The sequence below is a fragment of the Seriola lalandi genome, unplaced genomic scaffold, assembly GCF_002814215.2.
Source record: "Seriola lalandi dorsalis isolate HSWRI2012SDOR001 ecotype SW California unplaced genomic scaffold, Sedor1 jcf7180002049666, whole genome shotgun sequence".
Taxonomy (NCBI): Eukaryota; Metazoa; Chordata; class Actinopteri; order Carangiformes; family Carangidae; genus Seriola; species Seriola lalandi.
This window is the reverse complement of record NW_019520219.1, coordinates 87788-109468: the sequence shown is the minus strand read 5'-3', so window position 1 is coordinate 109468 and position 21681 is coordinate 87788. Positions and strand designations below refer to the sequence as shown.

The 21681-nt window shown below is 38.4% G+C and overlaps 1 protein-coding gene across 2 annotated transcripts; it reads right to left on the bottom strand.

The window, feature by feature from the left end:
* Positions 1-864: 864 nt before the first annotated feature.
* Positions 865-21519, bottom strand: ppm1aa (protein phosphatase, Mg2+/Mn2+ dependent, 1Aa). Of its 2 annotated transcripts, none has more exons than XM_023398615.2 (6): positions 21130-21519; positions 19341-20194; positions 19132-19249; positions 17201-17312; positions 16986-17043; positions 865-976 (listed from the first exon to the last, which is right to left on the bottom strand). In XM_023398615.2, the coding sequence occupies exons 2-6, from the start codon at positions 20175-20177 to the stop codon at positions 941-943; spliced, it is 1161 nt and encodes a 386-aa protein (XP_023254383.1). In that variant the 5' UTR covers positions 20178-20194; positions 21130-21519; the 3' UTR covers positions 865-940. The 2 variants fall into 2 exon arrangements, with proteins under 2 accessions (XP_023254383.1, XP_023254384.1); XM_023398616.2 differs by lacking the exon at positions 865-976 and adding an exon at positions 7466-12545 and having other exon boundaries at positions 21130-21518.
* Between the last annotated feature and the right edge of the window lie 162 nt (positions 21520-21681).

Below are 21681 nucleotides of genomic sequence, written 5' to 3'. Positions count from 1 at the left end.
AAAAAAGCAGTATCTCGGAATCTTGACTAAATATTTGCAAGAAGAAGCTCTGATCTGATCAGAAATAGATGAAACTTGTGAGGAAGTGCAAAAAAAAAAAAAAAAAAAAAAGAGAGAGACTAAAGACAATTAAAAAAAAATAAAGTTTTTAGCAACAAAATCTAAAACAAGTGGAAATACTGCAAGAGCCCAACTGGAGTAATACCTTTGAGAAAGTGATGTTTTTTTGGAGCCATGGTAACTTCCAAACATCACGTGAATAACCACCTGTGCATTTCCATGCTGAAATTATTTGGGATTCAATTTATAATTTGAGGATAAAAATTAAGATGTAAACTGCTGCCCTGAAACTAGCTCCATGATTTAATAAATAATAGCAAAGTAAAGCAACATATAGGGGAATAAATGTGGAATAAAAGCAAATGCAGTGCAAGTCCTCTCATGGGTCAAATTTTTCTCTGCAGGTGTTATAGCACTAATTCTAGCTGGCCATGATGATGCTGTCTTCTATAATTTCCTTTTAGCTGTGGTGAATTTCACAGGTTCATACTGCTCATCTGCCTCTAGGCCTCTGCACTGCTCTCTCTCATCTCTGCACCACGCCTAACAACGCCAAATCTCAAACCATTGGGTAGTGGGATGACCAAAATGAAGGTGAAATCTTACTTTAATCCATTAATAATGTATTTAATCAATCGGCCAATAAGTTAATGGAAACAATTTGAAATGGAGACTCAAAATAAATGAATGTTTCTTCTGGATAAGTTCAAATGAGTAAAATGTATGGTGAACTAATGTTGAATGGCTAGTTGGACAGATGTGTGACTTGAAGAAAATAACATTCAATAAATGGGGGGGGGGGGGGGGGGGTGCAGATAATTATGATGATGGACAAATATGTGAGAAATGCTTGCTTGACATCCTCTGATTAGTTCTTGTTTTAGCTGAAACCACGGAAGAAGAGGATATCTGGATCCTGGGGAGGAGAAGAGCAGGGTGCAGATGAAGTGAAGTTTATAGATGCAAATGGAGTGAACTGAAGGCATGCAGGAGGACTGACTATGTCACCCATGGGCGGCATGCTACCAGATTTCAGAGAGCATGCAGAGGAGATGAAAAGACAGATCGGTAAAAAAAACAACAAAAAAAAAAAAAAAAAAAAAAAAAAAAAACACCTTGTGATGTTATGATTTTTTTAAAAAGCCATTAATGGTTGAGGGCCCAATGAGACAGCATGATGACAAGACACCCACAAACAGTCATGAACATTTCCATCTCACCACAGCCCAATCACAGACAAGATAGCATGCTGGAACCGAGAAAAGGCTACGCAGGCACAAAAGAAAACAATTTGCCATCAGTCACATTTTCACAGTAAACGACAATAGTTGGTTTTAGACGAACAGCGTAATGAAGAAAATTACTAGTATAAATTGACAGGAGACAGCCACAAAGGTACTGAACAAATACCGTACGCCTTTAGCAGTGCGTAACCATCCAGACAAACATCTAAGAGAACTAATCCATAAATGGGTGTTTAACCTCTTTTACAGACAAAATTGAATTCCATTCTGTTCTTATGTTTCTACATGCTACTGGTGAATTCTGACGTGTTTTGCTGGTGCCTTGATAGTCACTTCTGAGACTTTTGGCTTGTTAAGCAAATACAACATTAAGTGTTTTTCAGTCAATGAATTGGCATCCACTTGTGAACACTTCTCCTTTTTCCTAATGCAGTATTTTAAAGATTTCCTCTCTTTGCCACACTGGTGTTTGCAACTGATGGTCCAGCAATATAGGCACAAACCACAATTATGTAGGGATTGCAAGAGATATTAATACCAACTGACATGATTCTGTCAAATTTAAAGGGTTGCTACAGCGATTTAGTATTGCACTTCCATAAAGTTGGAGGACCACACATTAAAAAAAGAACGATCAAAACTGAGGCAGCAGAGGCCAAGATATCCTGACTTTTAGCCTGTAGTATGGTTCAAATTCTAAAAATGCTGGACCCATTTCCCATAATGCAACTCACAAGTATCTTTGTTTTCAGACTACCAAGACCTGCTAATGGGCAGTATTTTTCAAACTCCACACATGCACTTTGTAATGTCTTGTAAAACATTTGTAGTCTCCAAGCTCAAGCTGGGATAAGCATCAGGGTCATTATTTCAGACTTTAGAAAGCTCCTTCCCTGAGAAGTACTCCTCACAAAAGTTAAGGCTAATTCACGGTTTCAAGGTCCACTGTGGTCTGCATGACATAAAATTTCAACATCTGCTCAATCCAAAATTTGAGACTGCATGGACTGTCTGCACAACTAGAGCACGGCCATACAAGTAAACTGGACACTCTTTTTTGTTTTAATATTTTTAATTATGATGTTCAGCGCTAAATGAGCTCTTCTTAATGCTGTCAGGAGGTCCACATCATGTTTACTGGCATGTGTGGAACATGTCTGTGTAAGCATACCCCTGACTGTAGCATGTATAGAAGTGTGTCTGCATCTGGGGTCTGCAAGCAAGTCTACAACCGTTAACGTCTGTTCTGGAGTATGATCAGGGCTTAAAAGGTTCCCCCGAGGAGTTTTATTTTAAACAAATAAACAGAAACGAAAAAACCCTGCCTACATCCAGTGTTTCTCATCAAATAAATTTGTATGTATCCTTGAGATCTAAAAATGTGTTTATTGCATTTTATTACTCAAAAAACTAGTACATTTTCATATTTGAACACATATTGTTTAGATTCATGTTTACTTGCTAGCAGTCCTCTTCTTCACTACCTTTGTTGGTGCATGACTAAATTTAATGGGATGGTACCACCACCAATTGAACGCTGGTGGCTGCGCATGTTCATCCTTGTGCAAGTGCATGATATAGATAAAACAGGGTCCCAGACATAAAAACATTGCTCAGTAATGTTAGTAATTAAAGACTCCACTGTGCACCTTTAAGTGGCTTTTATGTAAAATCGGTAAAGTGACCCTTTAATAGAGGTCTGTCCGGCAATTACATTTACGTAAACAAACATATAAAGAGACCATTGGTTCATCACTTCAAAAAAAAAAAAAAAAAATACATATCAAGTTTAATCAAGAAGAATTAAAATCAGAAAAAAAAACCATTAAGAGAATCAGCCAACTTGGCATCTACTGCAAGACTATGACACTGTACTGAAAGAGGTTTCAGTTATTTTATCCATCCCCTGTAGCAGTGACACACAACTAGTCAGCCACTTGCCAGACAAGAGTTATTCTGAGACAGGGTTTTTTCCCCTTCCACACAATGAAATATGGATAAGAGTGGCGGGGATAGTGGGCAGCTGTCAACGAATTCCACAGCTTCCCGCCACCACTGATCAATCAGTCCCGTATCTGAACCACAACAGTGCTGACCCGCTGGCTAGAGCTGACATTAATCCTAAACCTTCCAGTCAGTGTGGAGGAATGACAGGACACAACGTGGTGGTGGAAGCGAATGCTGATACAGGCTCTAACAAGGAAAGGTGCTGATGCTAATGAGTGTATCTGTGGCTCTTTAACGAGCCTGCATCGTTTTATGCCCTAATTTACAGTGAGCTGTGTCTCAGGGGTGCAGGATAATGAGCTGGCCCGGGATTCCCAGGGCAGCAGCTTGTGTAACCCACCTCATGCAGGGGACACTCACTCCCACCGAGTGTAAGTGAGAGACAGACAGTAGCAGAGGGAGCAGGAAGGACATACTCAATGTCTGCAGGAGAGAGGAGGGCGTGAGGGAGGAGGGTGGAGAGGTGGGCACATGTCATTCCTGCTTGATATACTTGTTTGTACACACCAATCATTGAATCGCTGCAACCAAGTGAGATAAGCTTGTGTTCTCTGTGACAAACTGACCTTGGGCAACAAGAACAGTCACAGAAAAGAGGAAATGGAGAAGGAAAGCATGGCGGGTAGAGGAGAAGAACAAGCTTTAGAGAACAGAGACTAAGTGTTGTTGGATTTGATCCTGATCAGCAAATGTCTGGTCTTTAAAGACATCCCTTCCCTTGCTTTCCCTGTGCTTAGTGCAATCACATTTTTCCCTCCCTTTTACAGAGCAACACTGAAAAATCTGGCTCTTAGTGCACTCCAAACCAAATTAGCAAATGTGGAGCTCAGTGACCTCAGTCTAGAGACCATCCACAGAGTATGCGGTGTGCCCTACCACCCCCACCTCTTACTGCTGTGTCTGCATGGCTGCATTAGTCAAGCTCAAATGGGTTTTTCCGCCATGCGAAGCAGAGCATGACATGCGCTAAACAATGGCAGGCAGATGACGAGCCAGCTCCATTTGATGATGGCCTCTGCCGACGTGGGCACTTTTTTTTGATGTGGCGGAATATAAGGGCAGCATGATTCATTAGGGTGCACAGGTGGCCCAGGATCTAATGAGTCACATTCTGTGTAGCTGTAACGTGCAAATGGCTCAAAAAGCGATGGACATGCCAAAAAACAAGCTTGTTTTAGATATGAGTTATAATTTTTCTCAATTTGATCAAGATGTGCTTTTCCTAGTATATTTAAATCTGAGAGTAAAGTGCTAGTCAACAGAAAAGGTTCCCAAAGCAACAGAGGGGACACATTCAATACTACACATTTCATACAGTGGCAATGGCCATTAACATTAGTTTGCCAAAATGTGAAACTACATCTGCTGCTTATATCTTTTCATTCAATCGGGACATTATGACTAAACATCTTAAAAGTCAAGAGTCTTACATGCTGTTATTTTATGCAACTAAAAGCTGTCATCATCATCATCTACTTAATAATTATATTAATAATAAATAGACACAGACTATTTCTGACAATTAACTTTCGGATGACTGTTTGTCAAAGTGAGAATGCCACTGCTGGTGTGTCTTCTCAGTCTCAGCTATTAACACTGCCCCCCTCTGGCTAGCTGGCTGCCTGATTAGAACATTGTTATTGCAATTGATCAGATATTGAGTACAAAGGAGAAAACTATAACATGAGAGGCATTTTGTTCCAACAGATTAACAGATTAGAAAAAAAGCAATTTATAAAATATACAGTTATATGTACTTTGGCACTGTTAACAGTTCTTAGAGTAACAAAACAAATTTCAAACTGCATTATAAATCTAACTTTGCTTCAGTATCTTTTGATATTACACAAAAGTATGCTTCAAAATTACTTTGTTTTAGCATGCTAGTCAATTCATCTCAGGAGCCACAACAATTCAAATTGTACCTGATCTATTAACTGCTCGCCACTGAGCACCGTTTGAACGTTTGACCTTCTAACACAGCTCATGACATTATGTTGACATTTAAAGTAATCCCTCCCACGGTTCTTAATCCCAGTGGCCGTGGACTGCCCTGACCCATCCTCTGAGCTCAAGCCCCTAACGTGCACTCGCCACACACTGACAGAAAAGGCAGCAAGACAAACACAACTCCTGATACCCGGACAAGTCAACAACACCGCCGTGCTTTAGAGGGCTCATGGGGCTCAAAACAAGCAGCGATGAAAGGGCTTGTTAATTATCATACACACACTGAAGCTTTACGTCACACGCTGAGATTCAAAGTGTAACAGGAGGACAGACCCTGTTTGTGCATCTCGTGTATTACCATTACAATTGAGTCACATATTTTAACATGGATTTTCCAAAAAATAAATAAATACCAGAACAAGAATCATTTCAAAACAATTACAGCTGTTCTGAAAGTATCTCCTGAATCATTTCAGACACTAGATGAGATGATTAAAAAAAAGATTTTTAGCCTGAAATAAAGATTGTGATCGTCACTGCCACTAGATGTAGCACCAGACCAAAACAAATGCGTCGTGGGCCACAGCTCCGGCCTTTCTTAGGCCACAACCCCCGCTTCCGTCCCTTCATGTTCTCAGTCAATAAGGTGTTACGAAGTCCAGTGAAAGAGGCCACTAAACACACAACAGGGAGCATAAATGAATTAAGTTACCCTCTGTACACCAGAGCCACCAAACACCATCTAGCCGCAATCATTAGCCCACGCTAGCATTGCCGTGATATGCTCCTAGCTAGCCACAGCAACATTTGCCCAACACATTTATAATATTGCTATCAGCAAGTCAGCTAATGCTAACATTTCTTTTCTAACCAGTCACGAGTGAAAACAGACATGTAACATAATGTACCTATCAAGTCACTTACTAGGAGAAGAAAAGCCAGTTCCGAGTCATGCTGGAGCCCTTTAGCAGTTCGTGTGGTTCTCCATCTCGGTGAAGCCACACCTGTATTAGCTCCACACTCTAATTGGGAAAAGACTTGTCCTTTCACTTGACCGCTGGGGCTGGGAACAGGAATGACTGATGAAACCGGTAAAAACTTAAAAAAAACTTTATAGATGTTTTGACAGGTCACCGACCGACCAGGATTGAGCTGGTAGTCTCCATGGCCAGTCCACCTGTGCTCTGCTCTCATCTCTTTCTTTGTCAGAGTCTTTTTTAGGCGAAAAGTGTGATTTTCTTCAGTGGAGGACATCCTTGAAGGCCGCTTTCACCTGAACACCTTACTGCACTACGCCATATTGCATGTGGGAGGTGCCAGTGAGTTTACAAATGTGGGGAGGGCCAATGGTTTAACAGGGAGGGACTCACGTGCACTAACATGCACAGGTACATGCACTAACATGCACTCGCGGCTAAACTGGCTACCAAAACTAAAAACTTGGATTAGAAAATATATGGAGGCTGTTTGCTCCGGACATCATCCCTCCATTATACATTTACATACAAAATAGTTCTTTCTTATGTAATTGGTAAAATTTTTCCAGCTGATTAGGGAAAAGAAGCAAAAGACTGTGCAGTGGACAGAATATTTTTATCCAGATGTTGTTAAATAACCCTCTGGGTTTTTATTTATTTTTTGTTTGTTTTTTAAAAATCTCTTTTTTTTTTTTTTTTAAAGAGTATCTATTTTTGGAAAGTCAGATGCTTAGTTGTGCTTAGGCACAATGTGAAGCTAACATGAGGACTGCTAGAAAGAGATTTATTATACATTCTACTCTTTTAACCTGATGAAAAGACAGTAAATTTACAAAACTACTCAAGATACACAGGAGAAACAGTCACTACTTCTTCTGCAGCTTCTTTGTCACAACACAGGTTAAGAGGAATAATGAACATATGTCTGGAATTGTGTGACTGCAAACAATAAAGCTTGTACTGCATGGCATACTGTAATCAGTAATCAGTGTCTCATATAACTAATCATTTTCTGATATTAACACGTGTTTGTTAATGTCTTCTATTAATCCTTGGTTCTTACAGTGGAGACACCTTTTACTCTTGAGCCGGTCAAACTGTATTTGACCGGTTGTTGTTTTTTGTTGTTTCTTTGTTTCTTTGTTTGTTTTTTTCCTTTTCTTTAAAATTGTAGAAAGTTTCAGTATTGCAACAAGCCCAAACAGTAAAAAGTGATGAAATGAGAGGTACAAGATGACAACCCATTTATTTAGTAATACATTCTGCAAACTAGAAATTTTATTCAAACTTCAAAGGCTAAAAAATGAAAGAAAGGAGGGAAAGCAGGGGAAAATTTTTAAGGAGCAAGGAGAAAAATGCATCAATTCACAAGCAAGGAATGCAATTTGTTCAATCAACAACACAAATAGTACAATTTAGTTCAGGGAACAAAGCTTTTTTAAACATTTTCCTTTTTTGCCATTCCTTTGGAGCTAGAACATAATACAAAATATACAGTTATTGAACTTTGTAAAATCACTCACAGAGGCCTCTGAGAAGCATTTGAATAAACATTGACAATACTTATCTACAGCACTCTAAAGCTATTCTTGAAGGTAATCATAAATATAGCAGACATGAATGTATGTATGCACATTTTGAATGCTTACGAGGTTACCATGTTAAAACACTTGCATTTGTTAAAAGTATGACATCATCTGCAGTGGAAAGTTAAATAAGCTTTCAAGACCGAAATTCAATAAGATAGGAAAAAAAAAAAGCATACAAACCAGCAATGGTTGAAAAGTTGTACCTTGTGACAACCAGGACAAAGTCACTTTGTTGATAGCTTAAGTACCCTAACATGGAGACAGTTTTTAATCTGTAAGAGTGTAACGTCAGCAGCATTACTCCTCATAGTGTTTTGTTGAACAAGTACTTTAGGGGGCAACATGAGATTGGGTAAGGCAAATCGGTGAGCTTATTTATGAGCTGAAAAAGGTCAGCAAAGTGAGGCTCAGGTCGCCCTGCAAGGGGACAAATAAAACCACCACTGCTAAGGGTCACACAGTAAACGCCACCACTGAGGTACATCAATATGTACAAGAGGGCGCAAGCATTTTAAAATCTCTTCAACTTCTGCCAGGTAGTCCTCCGTACAAGAATATACAGGATGCATTCCAGGCAACCAAAGGTAACTCTGTAAATAGCTTTATATTCTTTTTTTCTACAATAACAATTTTCTGAAATAAAAAGCTGATTATACAGATGATCAGTGCATATGACTATTGTCATTTAGTCACACCTATTTTCTCACACATCTCACATTTCTAAAACCCTGAACTTTCAACAATTCTAGATTGGAGCTAAGTGAGCATCACACAAGTGGAAAAAGTTGGTGAAATTACACAGGTGAGCATCTGAGGACACTGTTTGTGAGGGGTGGATCAGCTTACACAACAAGGCCAATAGTGTTCCTAGTTGCTAATATAAATTATCATTTGTAGTAGCCACCTAAATCATTACTTGTTTTGTACTATTTGGGGAGAACCGTATGAAAACGGCTCTGATTAAAGTGAACTGCTTTCTGAACAGTTTGGATCTACATAGCATGACACAAAAACACTTCCTATAAATGTTATGAGGTATTTCAGTTCATGAAAAATTATAACAAGGAGAGAATAGATGCTTGGGGGGATTTTTTCTCTTTTTTTCTTCTTTTTTTTGGGTAAATCTTTTGTTGAGGAAAGGGAATTAATATAAAACACCCAGATGTGACAAATCACAGCCAAATCACTGTCAATAATCTGCTAACATTCCAGCTACAGCAATTTCTCTTAAAAAATGTTAATTTCTACATTTATAATTTTCTGAAATAGGTCTCAGCATCATTTAAGGGCCGCATCATGAATTGTACAATTTCTGGGATAAAATGCAGGACAGTCCAGTGGCAGGGGTGTATCAATGGCTTCAAGATGCAAGGAAATGTGTTTGTTCTTTATTAAACTTGGAGAAAAAAATTGCGTGAAATGTTGCTTTAAGGGTCATCAACATCTACCAGATTTGCAACAAGCGGCTGGGTGCTGAAAACTGTTTGATAAGAGAGACATTTAGTGTACTCGCTTAACAAATGCAGGCAATGCAGCAGAAAAAAAGAGCTTACAGATGAAATATAAACTGCTTAACTAAATAAAATTAAAGACAAGGCATTATATGCACTGAGTTTTTTCTCAAACACTCTGGATAGATTGAGTTTTTGTTTTACATGATGTGAGTACAGTAGTAGGCTATGTGTAAGTAAACCAAAAAGATGTGAATTGAAAGACATTTTTACTGTTCTGCTGTTTTCTTTTTTTTGTTGTAATTTTTGCTTTTTCATGGGAAGGAATAATCAGTGAAATCACATTTTCATGCAAACAAACACAAAGAAATCAATTTCCTGACATGTTATTCATGTTTTTAGTAAGATGACTGTTTAAAGGTACCCTATGGAGTTTCCACTGTGAACATAGTTAGGTTTACATTCAAAACTGCTTAAAACATTGTCTTTAAGGCTTATCAAACAATTCCATACCTCACACAACATTTCAAAGGCTTTTCTTTTGTTTGGAAGCCTGCACTTTTTGCATCAGTTTACAGTGTTATTGTCTCTAATCGGTTCAGTGGCACTTCTATGCCAAGTTACCATGACACCACCTGTTGAGACACACATCGCTGCTTCTTGTAGCTGGCGGAAGTGCATTTCATGTCATACCATGTGCTTGTCCTGTACTTTTGTCCTTGTGCACGTGCTAGTGGAGCAAGGATCCACTTATCATAACATTTCTCTACAGCACCACCAGTGGTCAAAAACTCCACAGAGTACCTTTAAAAACTATCAACAAAACATTTCAAAATAAAGTTGCTCTCTAATACCTCAACACTTTTAACATCTTTTGCAGGGTTACAGCTAGGCTCTCCTTTATATTGTTACGTCTTGTAATATAGCCTTCGCAATTCTGAGTGGTCTTTGGCCTTTTTGCCACAAAAGCATATAATGAAGCAGCTAATTTAGGATTATAGTCAGTTAAAATCTGTACTTTGTTAAAGATTTTATAATTTGCTACCCACCACAAAGCGATGAAATAGTTAGGATTGTCATTTTGATAAATTAAGAATTGCAAATTTAGCACTACTATTGAGTATTATATAGATGAAACCCTCAGCGTTGATCAGAGGGACATCAAAGTGATTAGAGGGACACCTTTGTTTGCCAAAACACACAAAAATTCAACTAACCATCCCAAGACAAACCAGAATCACATTTTGTCCATGGCAAAAAAAAACTAACTCAAGCAACATGATTTATTCCTTGAAAGTTTAAGTCAAAAATATATACATACATAAATTTCCAACAATGCAATTTTAGACAAAAAATGGCAGAAAATAAATCTGAAATAAAACCATTTCTCTTCAAGAAATATATCTACTGTGTGTGTTAGATACAGATATAGTCAATGACTATTCATCTTTTCAAGAGGGGAATCAACTGGAAAAAAAATGAACCCACAGATCATACACTATAGCAGCAAACTGTATTGTGCTCTGGCTTGTGGTGGCGAAGGGGAGGGTTTTAAGCAGAGCAAACCCAATGGGAATAAAAAGGTGCTATACAACCATGAGAACTCATTGCAGTTAGTGGATTTGTTCTTGGTTTGAAAGTCCAAATAAAGAGCATGTGGGGAAAAAAAGCCTTGTAAGTTTTAGAGTCAACAGTTTCTCCTATCTTAAAACTAGTAATTGGGTGATTTTCTCTAAAACAGTCAGTGCTTAAACGGTTCACATCAGACAAATTATCAAATGTTAAAGGTAGAAGCTAAAAATCTATCTGTACCACGTACAAAAACTGAATCTCATGGAAAAAAACTTGGCATAGGCTGTCATAAAGCTGAAACAACTGATCATAAATTATATGGCACCCACAGTGGGCACTGGTAACAATGAATGTTTAGAAAGCAATATTAAAATATGACACAATAGATGTGTAAATTAGTCAAGACCTGACTAGCTGCAAACCATTGTACACCATGGGTAAATTGAACTACTTGTGTCATCTCAGATATCTGTATAGTTCTGATATATAGCTTGAAGTTGTTCAAATAGCGTAACAGCATGTAAACTCTGTTATCCAAAGCTTTTTGGAATAAGAAGTAGTGAGAGCCTGTCTTGGGTTGATATGGAACAATGGCTGAAAAAAGGGGCAGGCAATGGGTAAGCACTGGGCAATTCCCTTAAGCTCCAGCCTTGTCTGTTGTCTGAACCACCTCAGCAAATTTGAATTAGAGTCGCACACACAGATCTGCCTTTACACTAACGTACGTGCGCACATACATACACACAAGCACCCACGCACGCTTGCAAGTATCTATCCGCACACACAAATGTGTTAACAGGGGTATTTTTTTTCATCAGACGCCTCAAAGAAATGAAAAAAAGATTTTTTTTTGCTTCACACTTCCAAACTGAGAAACACTTTGCCATTATTATTCGAGCATGTACAGAAAACCACTTACAAAAATAAAATACAATAAAAAAAAGCACAGGGAAAAAAATAATTAGGATTTAAATGGTTTGATATAGAGAGCTTACTGTGCTGTCAACTATACAATTTACCCGTTTCTTAAAGGAGCATAGACTAACTGAAAAAAAAGAAAGAAAGAACGAACGAAAGAAAAGTAAAAGCGCAGAGACATTGTGCCTGGAGGACAAGCAGTAATATCCACTGAACAGACATTTGTTAGAATTCCAGAAGAGCAGGAAAAGGCAGATAGTGCATAAAAGGTTCTCTTTTTCATTTCTTTCATTTTTTAACTTAAAATCAAGCTGCATTAAATACAGGCTGTTTGTACAGGACAATTGCACTTCACAAAAACAGAAATATACAAACACACACAAGGAAATGTGAATCAAATTAATTACAGCAAAAAATTGTACTACTTAAGCTGATTATTTAACAAAAAGAAAGAAAACCTTGCGGACTCACTTGTTATGGATTACTTTAGAGGAGAATATTTAGGTGGGTGAACATAAATGGGAGACAAGACGGTGAGGATCCTGAACTCCAGAGTGGACTGGTGCTGCACTATTCCAGGTTTGTGTGCATGCAACTCCTCTTCCTCCTCCTCCTCCCATGAAATTCCCTTCTTAGAAACCAAAAGCTCAGAGTGACGGCGAGACAGACTGCTGAGCTGAGCTGCTGTGGGTCTTGAGAGGATGGTGGTTTGTAAACTCTATGCTGTGTTAGTGGTAGGAGGTTGTGTTACCACATGTCGTCTGTGGATGCAGAGTCCTTAATAAGAGAGGAGAGGAAGGAAAAACCCTTCAGACTCTGACTCTACATCCATGAGATCTCTAGCCAGAGCTGGACAGGTTTAAGCATGTATGATACAAACTGATAGATAATAAAAATCATCCAGGAGTTCATAGCAACATTTGTGTTTCAACAGCATCACCTTCAACATCTAGATGCTGGAGATAACAGTACATTTTATCAAATGTATTGTTATTTAAGAATGCAGCATTAATTCACTTCTCAAGTATACAACAGCTATACACCATGGCCATAGAAATTTACTCATTTTCTGATATGTGTCAAACCTAATTGTAAGGCCACCTTGTTCTGTATCGTGGTTAACTTAACGCATACCAAGTACTGGTTAAGAATATGATTCAAGTTTATTCAACAATTTGCTGAACTCATAGCAAATATCTAAATTTTTAAAACAACTATTCTGGCGGGTTGATGCTATATGCTGTATACTGTATGGAAGCTCTAAACTATAATCAAATGTGACACAATAATTAGCCTTACGATCTACAAACTAATCCATCTAACTGTAAATAGATGCTGCTGGAATTTATTTACATGTGACATTATGCCCTCTATGCCAAAATGTGACTGATTGGGCTGAGGATATGATGAACTCATAAAGCAGACTGAGACACATGCCAGCTGTATGGTCATATTTAACAACAAGCAAATGTGAAATATAATAACTACATGTTAAGAGCTTAAGCATATACTTGTAATAATGGCTTCCATTATTTTCATAACTCATTTAAGTGCCATGTTATTTTACCACTACGTGTAGAATACTTCACTGACAATCTTGTTAGCCAATCCTAAGGAGAGGTTCCAGGAATGGAGGACTATCTACTAAAATAAACCTTATCAAAGCACATCCTTTCTTTATTGCGCAAATATGCTCTCCTGTACAACGGCTGAGCATAACAGCATATGAGTCACATATGCCAGTGAAAATTAGAAAGCAGCAAGTATAAGAATAAGACAACAGGATGAGCAAAATACAGAAGTTTCAGGGAGGTCTCCCAGACCATCAGTGCATGTTCTTGAACTAAGATTTGGAGCAAGTATACATGTGTATCCATTAAATTTTACTATGCATACTGAGCATACTTGCCATATTTTTTTTTCTTTCTCCTTATCTTATGTTCAAGTTGCTGTTTGAGCGTGCACTAGTCTGCTGCATCATTTAAATGAGTGCAACTTTCCGATCAGCCTTTGTATGAGCAGATACCCAATATATAGTTGGTCCAAAAGTCTGAGACCGCTTTCCCTCTGACCCCACTGTATAAATATTGGAGGAAAAAAAAATTTGATTGGACACCCATAATGTTTATGCATGGAGTAACATCACCTGGGTGCAGTAAGTGAGCTGTCCGTGACTAAGCTGTCTGCTAGTAGACAAACTAGCTTCAGAAGCTTTCTGCTTCAGGATATCATTACAGTTTCTGTAAAGGTCTACAAATAATAATAATAATAATAATAACAATAGGTAATAAACATTTTTGTTTTGCCAAATTAATGAAACACCACAAAGAAAAACAAAAAAACAAAAGAATGATAGAATTGCACCTCCCTACATTGTGCCGAACAAACACCTCAAAGCTTCCCTTCATTCAGGCCATTTACATTTCATTTTTGTACTATTACCATTTACCGTTTAAAATATTTGCCTTTACTTTCATTTTACAAACAAACACCCTGTATACCGAAATACGAGTAGCATACTATATGAAGTTGATTTTTTTTTGGTGAAAGTAAAGTATATACATTTTTTGTTTGTGTGTTATTGTTATTATTGTACCAAAACATTTTTGAAATTTTAGTCTTTTGCACTGCTGTGATTTTTATGGATAGAAATTGTCGATGTAATTCATGAAAGGTATTTTGACGAATATTTTCCATAAAGAAAAGCAAACAAAATGGAAAATGTGTAACAGTAAGGTATGTCTTAGACTAAGTTTCTCCTCCTATTTAAAATGTCAATATTATGATTTCGGCTGTTTATAAATTGCCCACATGGTCCAGCCCTTAGGAAGTAGCTTCTGTTATGTTATTGCCACTTCTTTGTTGTGAATCACAACTTAAAAAGAAAAAAAAAAACCCTTCTGAATTCCAGGAAATAGTACTGGCAGTTGTCAAATGTGATTATTTCTGGTGTAGGCATAATCATTACCCTCACAGAGATAATTAAATATACCTACCACAGAGTCTCCAAGGTTATTCACAGATTACACACAAAGCATCAGAAGTTGTATTCAGCTGGGCTGACCTATTGCCACATAGCACTGTATGCAGTCTGTATGCAGCTGTGTTCTTGATTACATCCGACATCCTTTCTTGTGGAGATTTTAGTAATATGTTGTGCTTTTCCACAATAGTGACCAGAATGACACTCTGTTCACAAGTTTTACTAAATAATGCAATCAATTGTACTGCCCTAATGATCCCATGGCATTTTCTGTATTCTGTGGTGGTACAATACGAGTTTATAAAGGGCTATTAGGATTTCTTCAAAGATCAACACCATGCCTTAATAAGGGTTCACATCTGACAGTGAATATGTTATATATTCAGCCAAACATTACCTATTAATGTGAAGGTCTCATCCGTAGAACTAAAAGACAGAACGAGCTGGATGGATACATCCAGGGAAGGATATAAGACAATATCTTCAGTGCTGAAATTTTACAAATCACAGCAGGCTCCATGACTAACTAAGCAACCAGGCAAGGTGGACAGGTTTGACCACAACACCAAGGACGACTCAGACAGTGCAACAGATGAGAGCTATGATGAAAGATGTGACTGGGGGGATTTAAAAAAAAAAAAATACAAAGAGCTGAATGACAGAATATCAGTGGTTTTAAAAAGGAGGCACATAAAGACTGAGAGCACGACTTAAACAGACCGTGTGGTCTATTAAAACCACAGAACTCTTCAGTTACAATGCTACGTGCTGTCAAGCATGGTCCTAAAAGTATCATTTCATTTGCAGCAGCTACAATAACACTAACAATGAACTTGGCCAAATATAGACAAATTCTAAAGGGGAATAAAGTGAGATATAGTACTAAATACAGGTGATTAAAAAGAAAGTGTACTACAGGTGTAACAGTACAGTCACCTCACTATTAGGTATGATGCACTGGATTTTTGAATCAATAAAATCAAAAACATTTATATTTGTTTCTCTTTAAGTCTTAATTAATATGTTGATATGCAAATTTATTTTGATGATTTCATATTTTAAGTGTGAAATACTATGCAACATTAATCTTAGAGTCGTTTGGTGCTTAGGCCAGACTTCAAATTTGAATTTCATTAAGAATTATTGTAATAATCTTGAGAAAGATGACACAAATGTGTCCAAGGAGACCTTAAGGTTGAAATGCTGCCAAAGGTGGATCAAATTACTACTCAATTAAAAGCCCAAATACAGTAACAAATACTGTGTATGGTTTCTCAAGAGCCGCTTTCAATTAATTTGCAAACATTTCCAAGAACCTAATTTCACTTTCTACCATGGAAAAGCTTTGTGTGGAGTGGTGGCAAAGAAAACCTTAATTTAGCCCATTTTGTATTTAGGCTACACCACATAATACAGACAAGTCAAGGGCCTGATGGCGTTCTAAAGGTACCCTTAATTTCAGAAATAATTCAGTGTGTGAAAGTAATTCAAAAAGTCCATCATACAAACATGAAATACTGAAACAAAGTGCCAATTTTTCATGGTCAAGGACAAGATGAGCTGTGCACAATTATATAGCTGAGCCAGTGAACTTATCTGATGAAAATTTAAAAGCACCATATCTGACTAGACGAGGGCAGCTTTGTGGTCTGTTTGTATACAAAGGACTAATGAGCAATGCTCCTTTAAAATCAGTAGGTAAGAGAATGCAGTTTTTATTCCATCCACACAAACGGCAGATAATTTCACTTATTAGCTCTTTCCTCTTTGATTTAATGAGCACTAATTATTGAAATCAGATCATGTGGTATGAGACTGAGCCTTTTTTGGCACAGGACCTGCAATGCACTTGTAGTCCTTTGTCAAAATTAAAGCAAGCTTTGTGACTGAAGAATCACTATGACTATTTAAGAGAAACAATTGGACCATTTTCTGCTGGTGTCACCCATACAGAAAATTGTAGTATTGCAACAATTGATGCTTTTATCCATTTTCTCAGTTTTTTAGATTTGCATAAACTGGGCAGAAGGCATAGAGATACCCTTGACAGGTCACTATGTCCTTACATTATGAATAAATCTCACTTGGCAACAAGTCTACGTCCTTGTTCCATTTTGTTGAATACTACTGACATGCATAAAATTGGTTAAAACTTGCTCGTCACACAACAACAAGCATGCATACTCCAAACAAAGCACACTTACTGGGAGTTAAAGACAAGCTGGGATACTTACTGTGTCATCACTTCGGTAGGGGTTGAGTTTGTTGTACATCGCTTCAATAACACTTCGTCTAAGGGAAGGAAACAGTATATAAATATTAAATATTAGTTTTCATTCAAATTTTTAAAAATGGAAAATTGTGAGTAAACTGACAATAACTTTCAGAAAGAAAGATTTGTCATTACTTGATGATGTCCTTGTCAATTCTAACCACAAGGTTCACTCACTTGCTTGCCAGCTCTCCTCCAGGGGGGAGGTTAGGGATGCTCTCAGATGCTAACGTCCGCATAACATGGACCAAATCCGGGACACCTTCATCCCCCTGCTTTTTGATGATCTCTGTTAGAAAACAAAATTATATTGTTTTGGATCCTTTACAAGAATGTACAAGAGTGCTTCTAAAAAATTATCTGATTGATTTGTACATATTTACATGTGCAAAACAAAGTGTGGCAGAGGAATGTTATACTTGAAACCCCCTTATTGATCATGTTTAGACTTAGACTTAGAAGAATATTAGAGTATGGTTGGGTTTTGTTAATATTGAAATGATGCACTTTAATACTGTTTTATAATAGAAACACTCCCATTCATTAATATAAAGGGGGTGAAGAGAGAGCCAATAGATGTTTTTGTATCAGACTACACATGTCTGTTCATCTTGGAAGATGGATCCCTGCTCTATGGCTTTTCTGAGGATTCTTACTTTTTTGGGGGGGAGTTTTTCCTCAAGTAAATAAAGGAGTCTAAGGGTTTTGTATTCTGTGCAGACTTTTAAGCCCTTTGAGGTAAATTTGTGATTGTGGCCTCTATAAATAAAAACACACCGACTGCCTCCTGATAGAAAGTATAGGTTTGGTAATGTAACACTCACAGGGAGTGGCAATCATTTTTGAGATGTATGGCCACCTCCCCAACAAAGCTCTGGTTGAGAAATACCTTTTCCTGGTTGTCAAGTCACGATTGAACAAAGAGTGTTAAGATGAAATCATCACCAATTTTCCAAAACACTAAAAATGGCACTGATGTGTACTGTAACACACAATGGATTGTAAATAGTTAAGTTCTTTGCTCAAAAAAGTTAATGTAATTCATGGTTGTGTATTTTGGATCTTGGACTCCTAAGCTTATGTGATCAAAATCTATTGACCAAAACACATAATTACAAAAAGTGAGAACAAGTATTCAACAGCGTGATAAGTTACTTGCTTCAACATATGTATGTCAGGTAAGATTCAACATTCCTCTAACAGAATAGGCCTTTAGCTTAAAGCATTTTCAATAAAATCTTTAAACATTTGAGTTGTGCCAATAAACTTTACTTTATGTGTAGAGACTGAACGCTGAAGCTGTTAGTTAGTGTTTCAAACCACACCCTCCCTCTCTCTAGTCTCTCCAGCATGATTATAACATACATAACAAACAATTTAACATAATCATTGTAAACTGTTGATAGAGACCTTCCTGAGATATTATGTGTGATCTAATTAAATTAAATCACAAATAATATATCAGGAAGGTCTAAATTAAATTAGATCTTTTTTTTTTTTTCTTTTTTTTTTTAAATCGCGTCAGTTATGTCTAATGAAGCAGACCACAATTCATTATAGCTACAGAAAATATTTAAATACCTAGATCATACTAAGTGAGGTGTTTGCCTATTTTTTAATTCTGTCCTTCCTGACCACTGTAGGTGTTCTGTGACCATAGGTCGATCAAAGAAAAACAATTGTTCACACAGCTCTGGCATATAAACATTTGATAACTTTTCTATTAGCATAGATGTTACTGAGGCTGGCATTATTAAAAAGTCAATGTAAAAAATTTAAGTTGCAAGCAGCGATGAACAGGCCCTCGAACTCCTGCGCACCCCGGGGGGGCTAGCAGTGTGCCATTCGAAGTGGTTGCACATCATAACGACCGCCAGACACCGCACTCATGGGGTAAGACTTATTGCACAGACCGTGCGGCAGCAGAAAAGATTTAAAGCATTTTTTATGCATTCTTATTAAAAATGTCAATGTTAAAAAAATAAGGAAAATGTGGGGTTTACATTGAACAAGGAGAATAATATAAGCAGAAGGAAAAGAAATTATTATGCTAAAGCCCCAGTTTTTATGGTGATCTACAAAGGCAAAATATAACTTTTCTCCCCTACCTTCTACTCTGGCCTCCAGATATTTATCCAGCTCAGCCTCCCGTTTAACTGCTTCTGGAGATACCTTTGGGGCGCCAGGAAAGCAGATTAACACGACACTCATATTGTCCCGGCTTCCCTGTGGAAAACGAAGAACAAACATGGAGGTCAAGTAAATGAACCATGATACCAAAACAGAGACGTGTGTAAGTTTTGTGGAAACGACATACCTTGTACAAGCAGGTGTCAACAATTTCATTGCTGACTCTTTCAAGATCATCTGTCACCTCTAGCCTTGACCTAACAAAGTCACACAGTTCCTCATTGGCCATGACATCCCAGATGCCATCACAAGCTAGTATAATGAATTCATCTTCCCCTTCGCATCTCTCTATTGCATAAACTTCAGGCTCAGGAGAAACAAGCTGCTCTGTAGGGCCTTTTCCAAGCACACATTTGTAGTCGAAGTCTCCCAGAGCCCGAGAGACAGCTAGGGATCCATTAACTCGCTGGATCATGACTGAGCCACCGGCATTCTGGATCCTTTCCTTCTCCAGAGGGTTGCTTGGTTTGTGATCCTGTGTGAAGAAGTGCACAGCTCCGCCCCGGCTGAGGAGCCCCCGTGAGTCGCCACAGTTGATAAAGTAGGTATGGCTTGGAGAAATCATCACTCCCACTGCGGTGGAGCCACTGCGGTCCACACCATGCTTCTTCTCGGAGATGGTTCGCATGTGTTCATCAATCTGCAGAAATCCTGTGCGGATCCCATTCTTCACACTATCCACAGAGGGGTCCTCCTGCAGAGCACTCTGGAAGTCTGAGTTGGTGGTGATGTGCTCCAGCAGGTGCTCACAGCAGTACTTGGCCACCTGAGAGCCAGCATGCCCATCATAAACAGCAAAGAATGACCAGAGGTCGAGGCTATGAGGCAGACCAATTACTGCTGTGTGTGCATCTTCCATCTCTACCCGCCAACCCTGCATGCTGCTCAGCCCATACCTCAGGTTGTTACCCTCACCATGGGAATTATATTTTTCCATCTTTGGTTTGTCCAGAAATGCACCCATTGTGTCCCTCTTAAAACCTGTAACACAAATTAAAAGAGAAAAATCTATTTACAATAAATAGCATACACTTTGTGTTTACTAGTACAGCCAGTAATGTGAGAACTGTGTGGAAATATTCAGTTTCTAATTGTGTTATTATGTAAAGGGACCTTGGAAAAATACACATACTTAATATTTGCTTCTACACAGAAGGGCACAATTTTGTATATTAATTAGGTTAAACAGAACATCATCCATTTATGGCAAATGATTAGCATCTTGGAGCTGAGTTCAGGCCCCCTGCTCTAGTCTAAAAATAGTAGACCTGTGGACACATTTTTGCTAGGCTACATATTAGGAACACTGCTAGTGTGGATCAAATTGAAACGCCCTTAGACCACTGGCTGATCAAGTTTAGCGTGAAATGTTCTGACATGAGTAAAGTTATTTAGTCTTATTTTGAATACATTGATAACCAGCATCTCGCTGACCTTCGCAATGCAGAATACTTCACCATACTAGCCAGTCGGGTGATATTAGTTAAAGCTATCGTTACATGCCTGCAGAGCTAACGCTAGCTAACCGACTGACCAGTTACTCGATAAACACAACACAATTTCGAGAAATCTGACAAATCCAACACTAACTTAACGATGTGATGAGCGAATTTACACCGTGAACCTGCTGAGTATGAACAGCTTTTGCTATTGGATTAACGCGAAAGGTTAGCTCTATGGCAAATCCAAACCACAACCCAAATAAACAAACAGCCTTGCCTAGTTGCGGGCCTTGACCCTTGTCCCTCACAGCTAACTTTGACAGGCCTCCCTCTTCCATGGTCTGCTAACGTAACGCTGAGGCAAGGAGAACCCTTGGCCTTGTAGTATGGCTACATGCTAACTTAGCCAAGATAGCTAAGTGCCAAACGTTCCTCTACAGTTGCTGATTCAAGCGTAAACATTTTATTACTTACCAAATTTTCAAAATACCAGTTGACAGCAACGGAAGCTGCGATAGTGACCAGGACTGACTGGCCGCAGTTCACACCAGAGAGGGTACACCGACGAAACTAGAGGGTTTGCGGCGGTTTAGCTAGGCTAGCTAGCCAGTTAGCTAGCAATGAGCAATCGTCACTCAAGACTCAGTGCATATAAATTGTGTAAGTGCGGAGGTCCCTCTTGGCGAACGCCCGTGTTGCATTACATTATCTCAGCTGGCGATCTTAAGTATATTCTAACAGATTTTCTTGTAAATTTGTGGGCCGGAGCTTTGAGTGGCCAAGCCAGGGGGAAGCTGAAACGTCTGTCCCAGCCTCTCCACTTGACAGCTTGACAGCTTGCTAGCTAACGTTAGCTTCTGAGGAGCACAGAGCCACTGAGACAAGACCCGGATGTTGCAGGTTGCGTACTCGAAAACATGACATCATCCCTGAAGAGTTGTGGCTACTCAGGCTACTACACAGAAAGCATGTATACAACAATATTTAAATGTCCCACATCTGTATTCGGATTGATGTCGGCTTGGT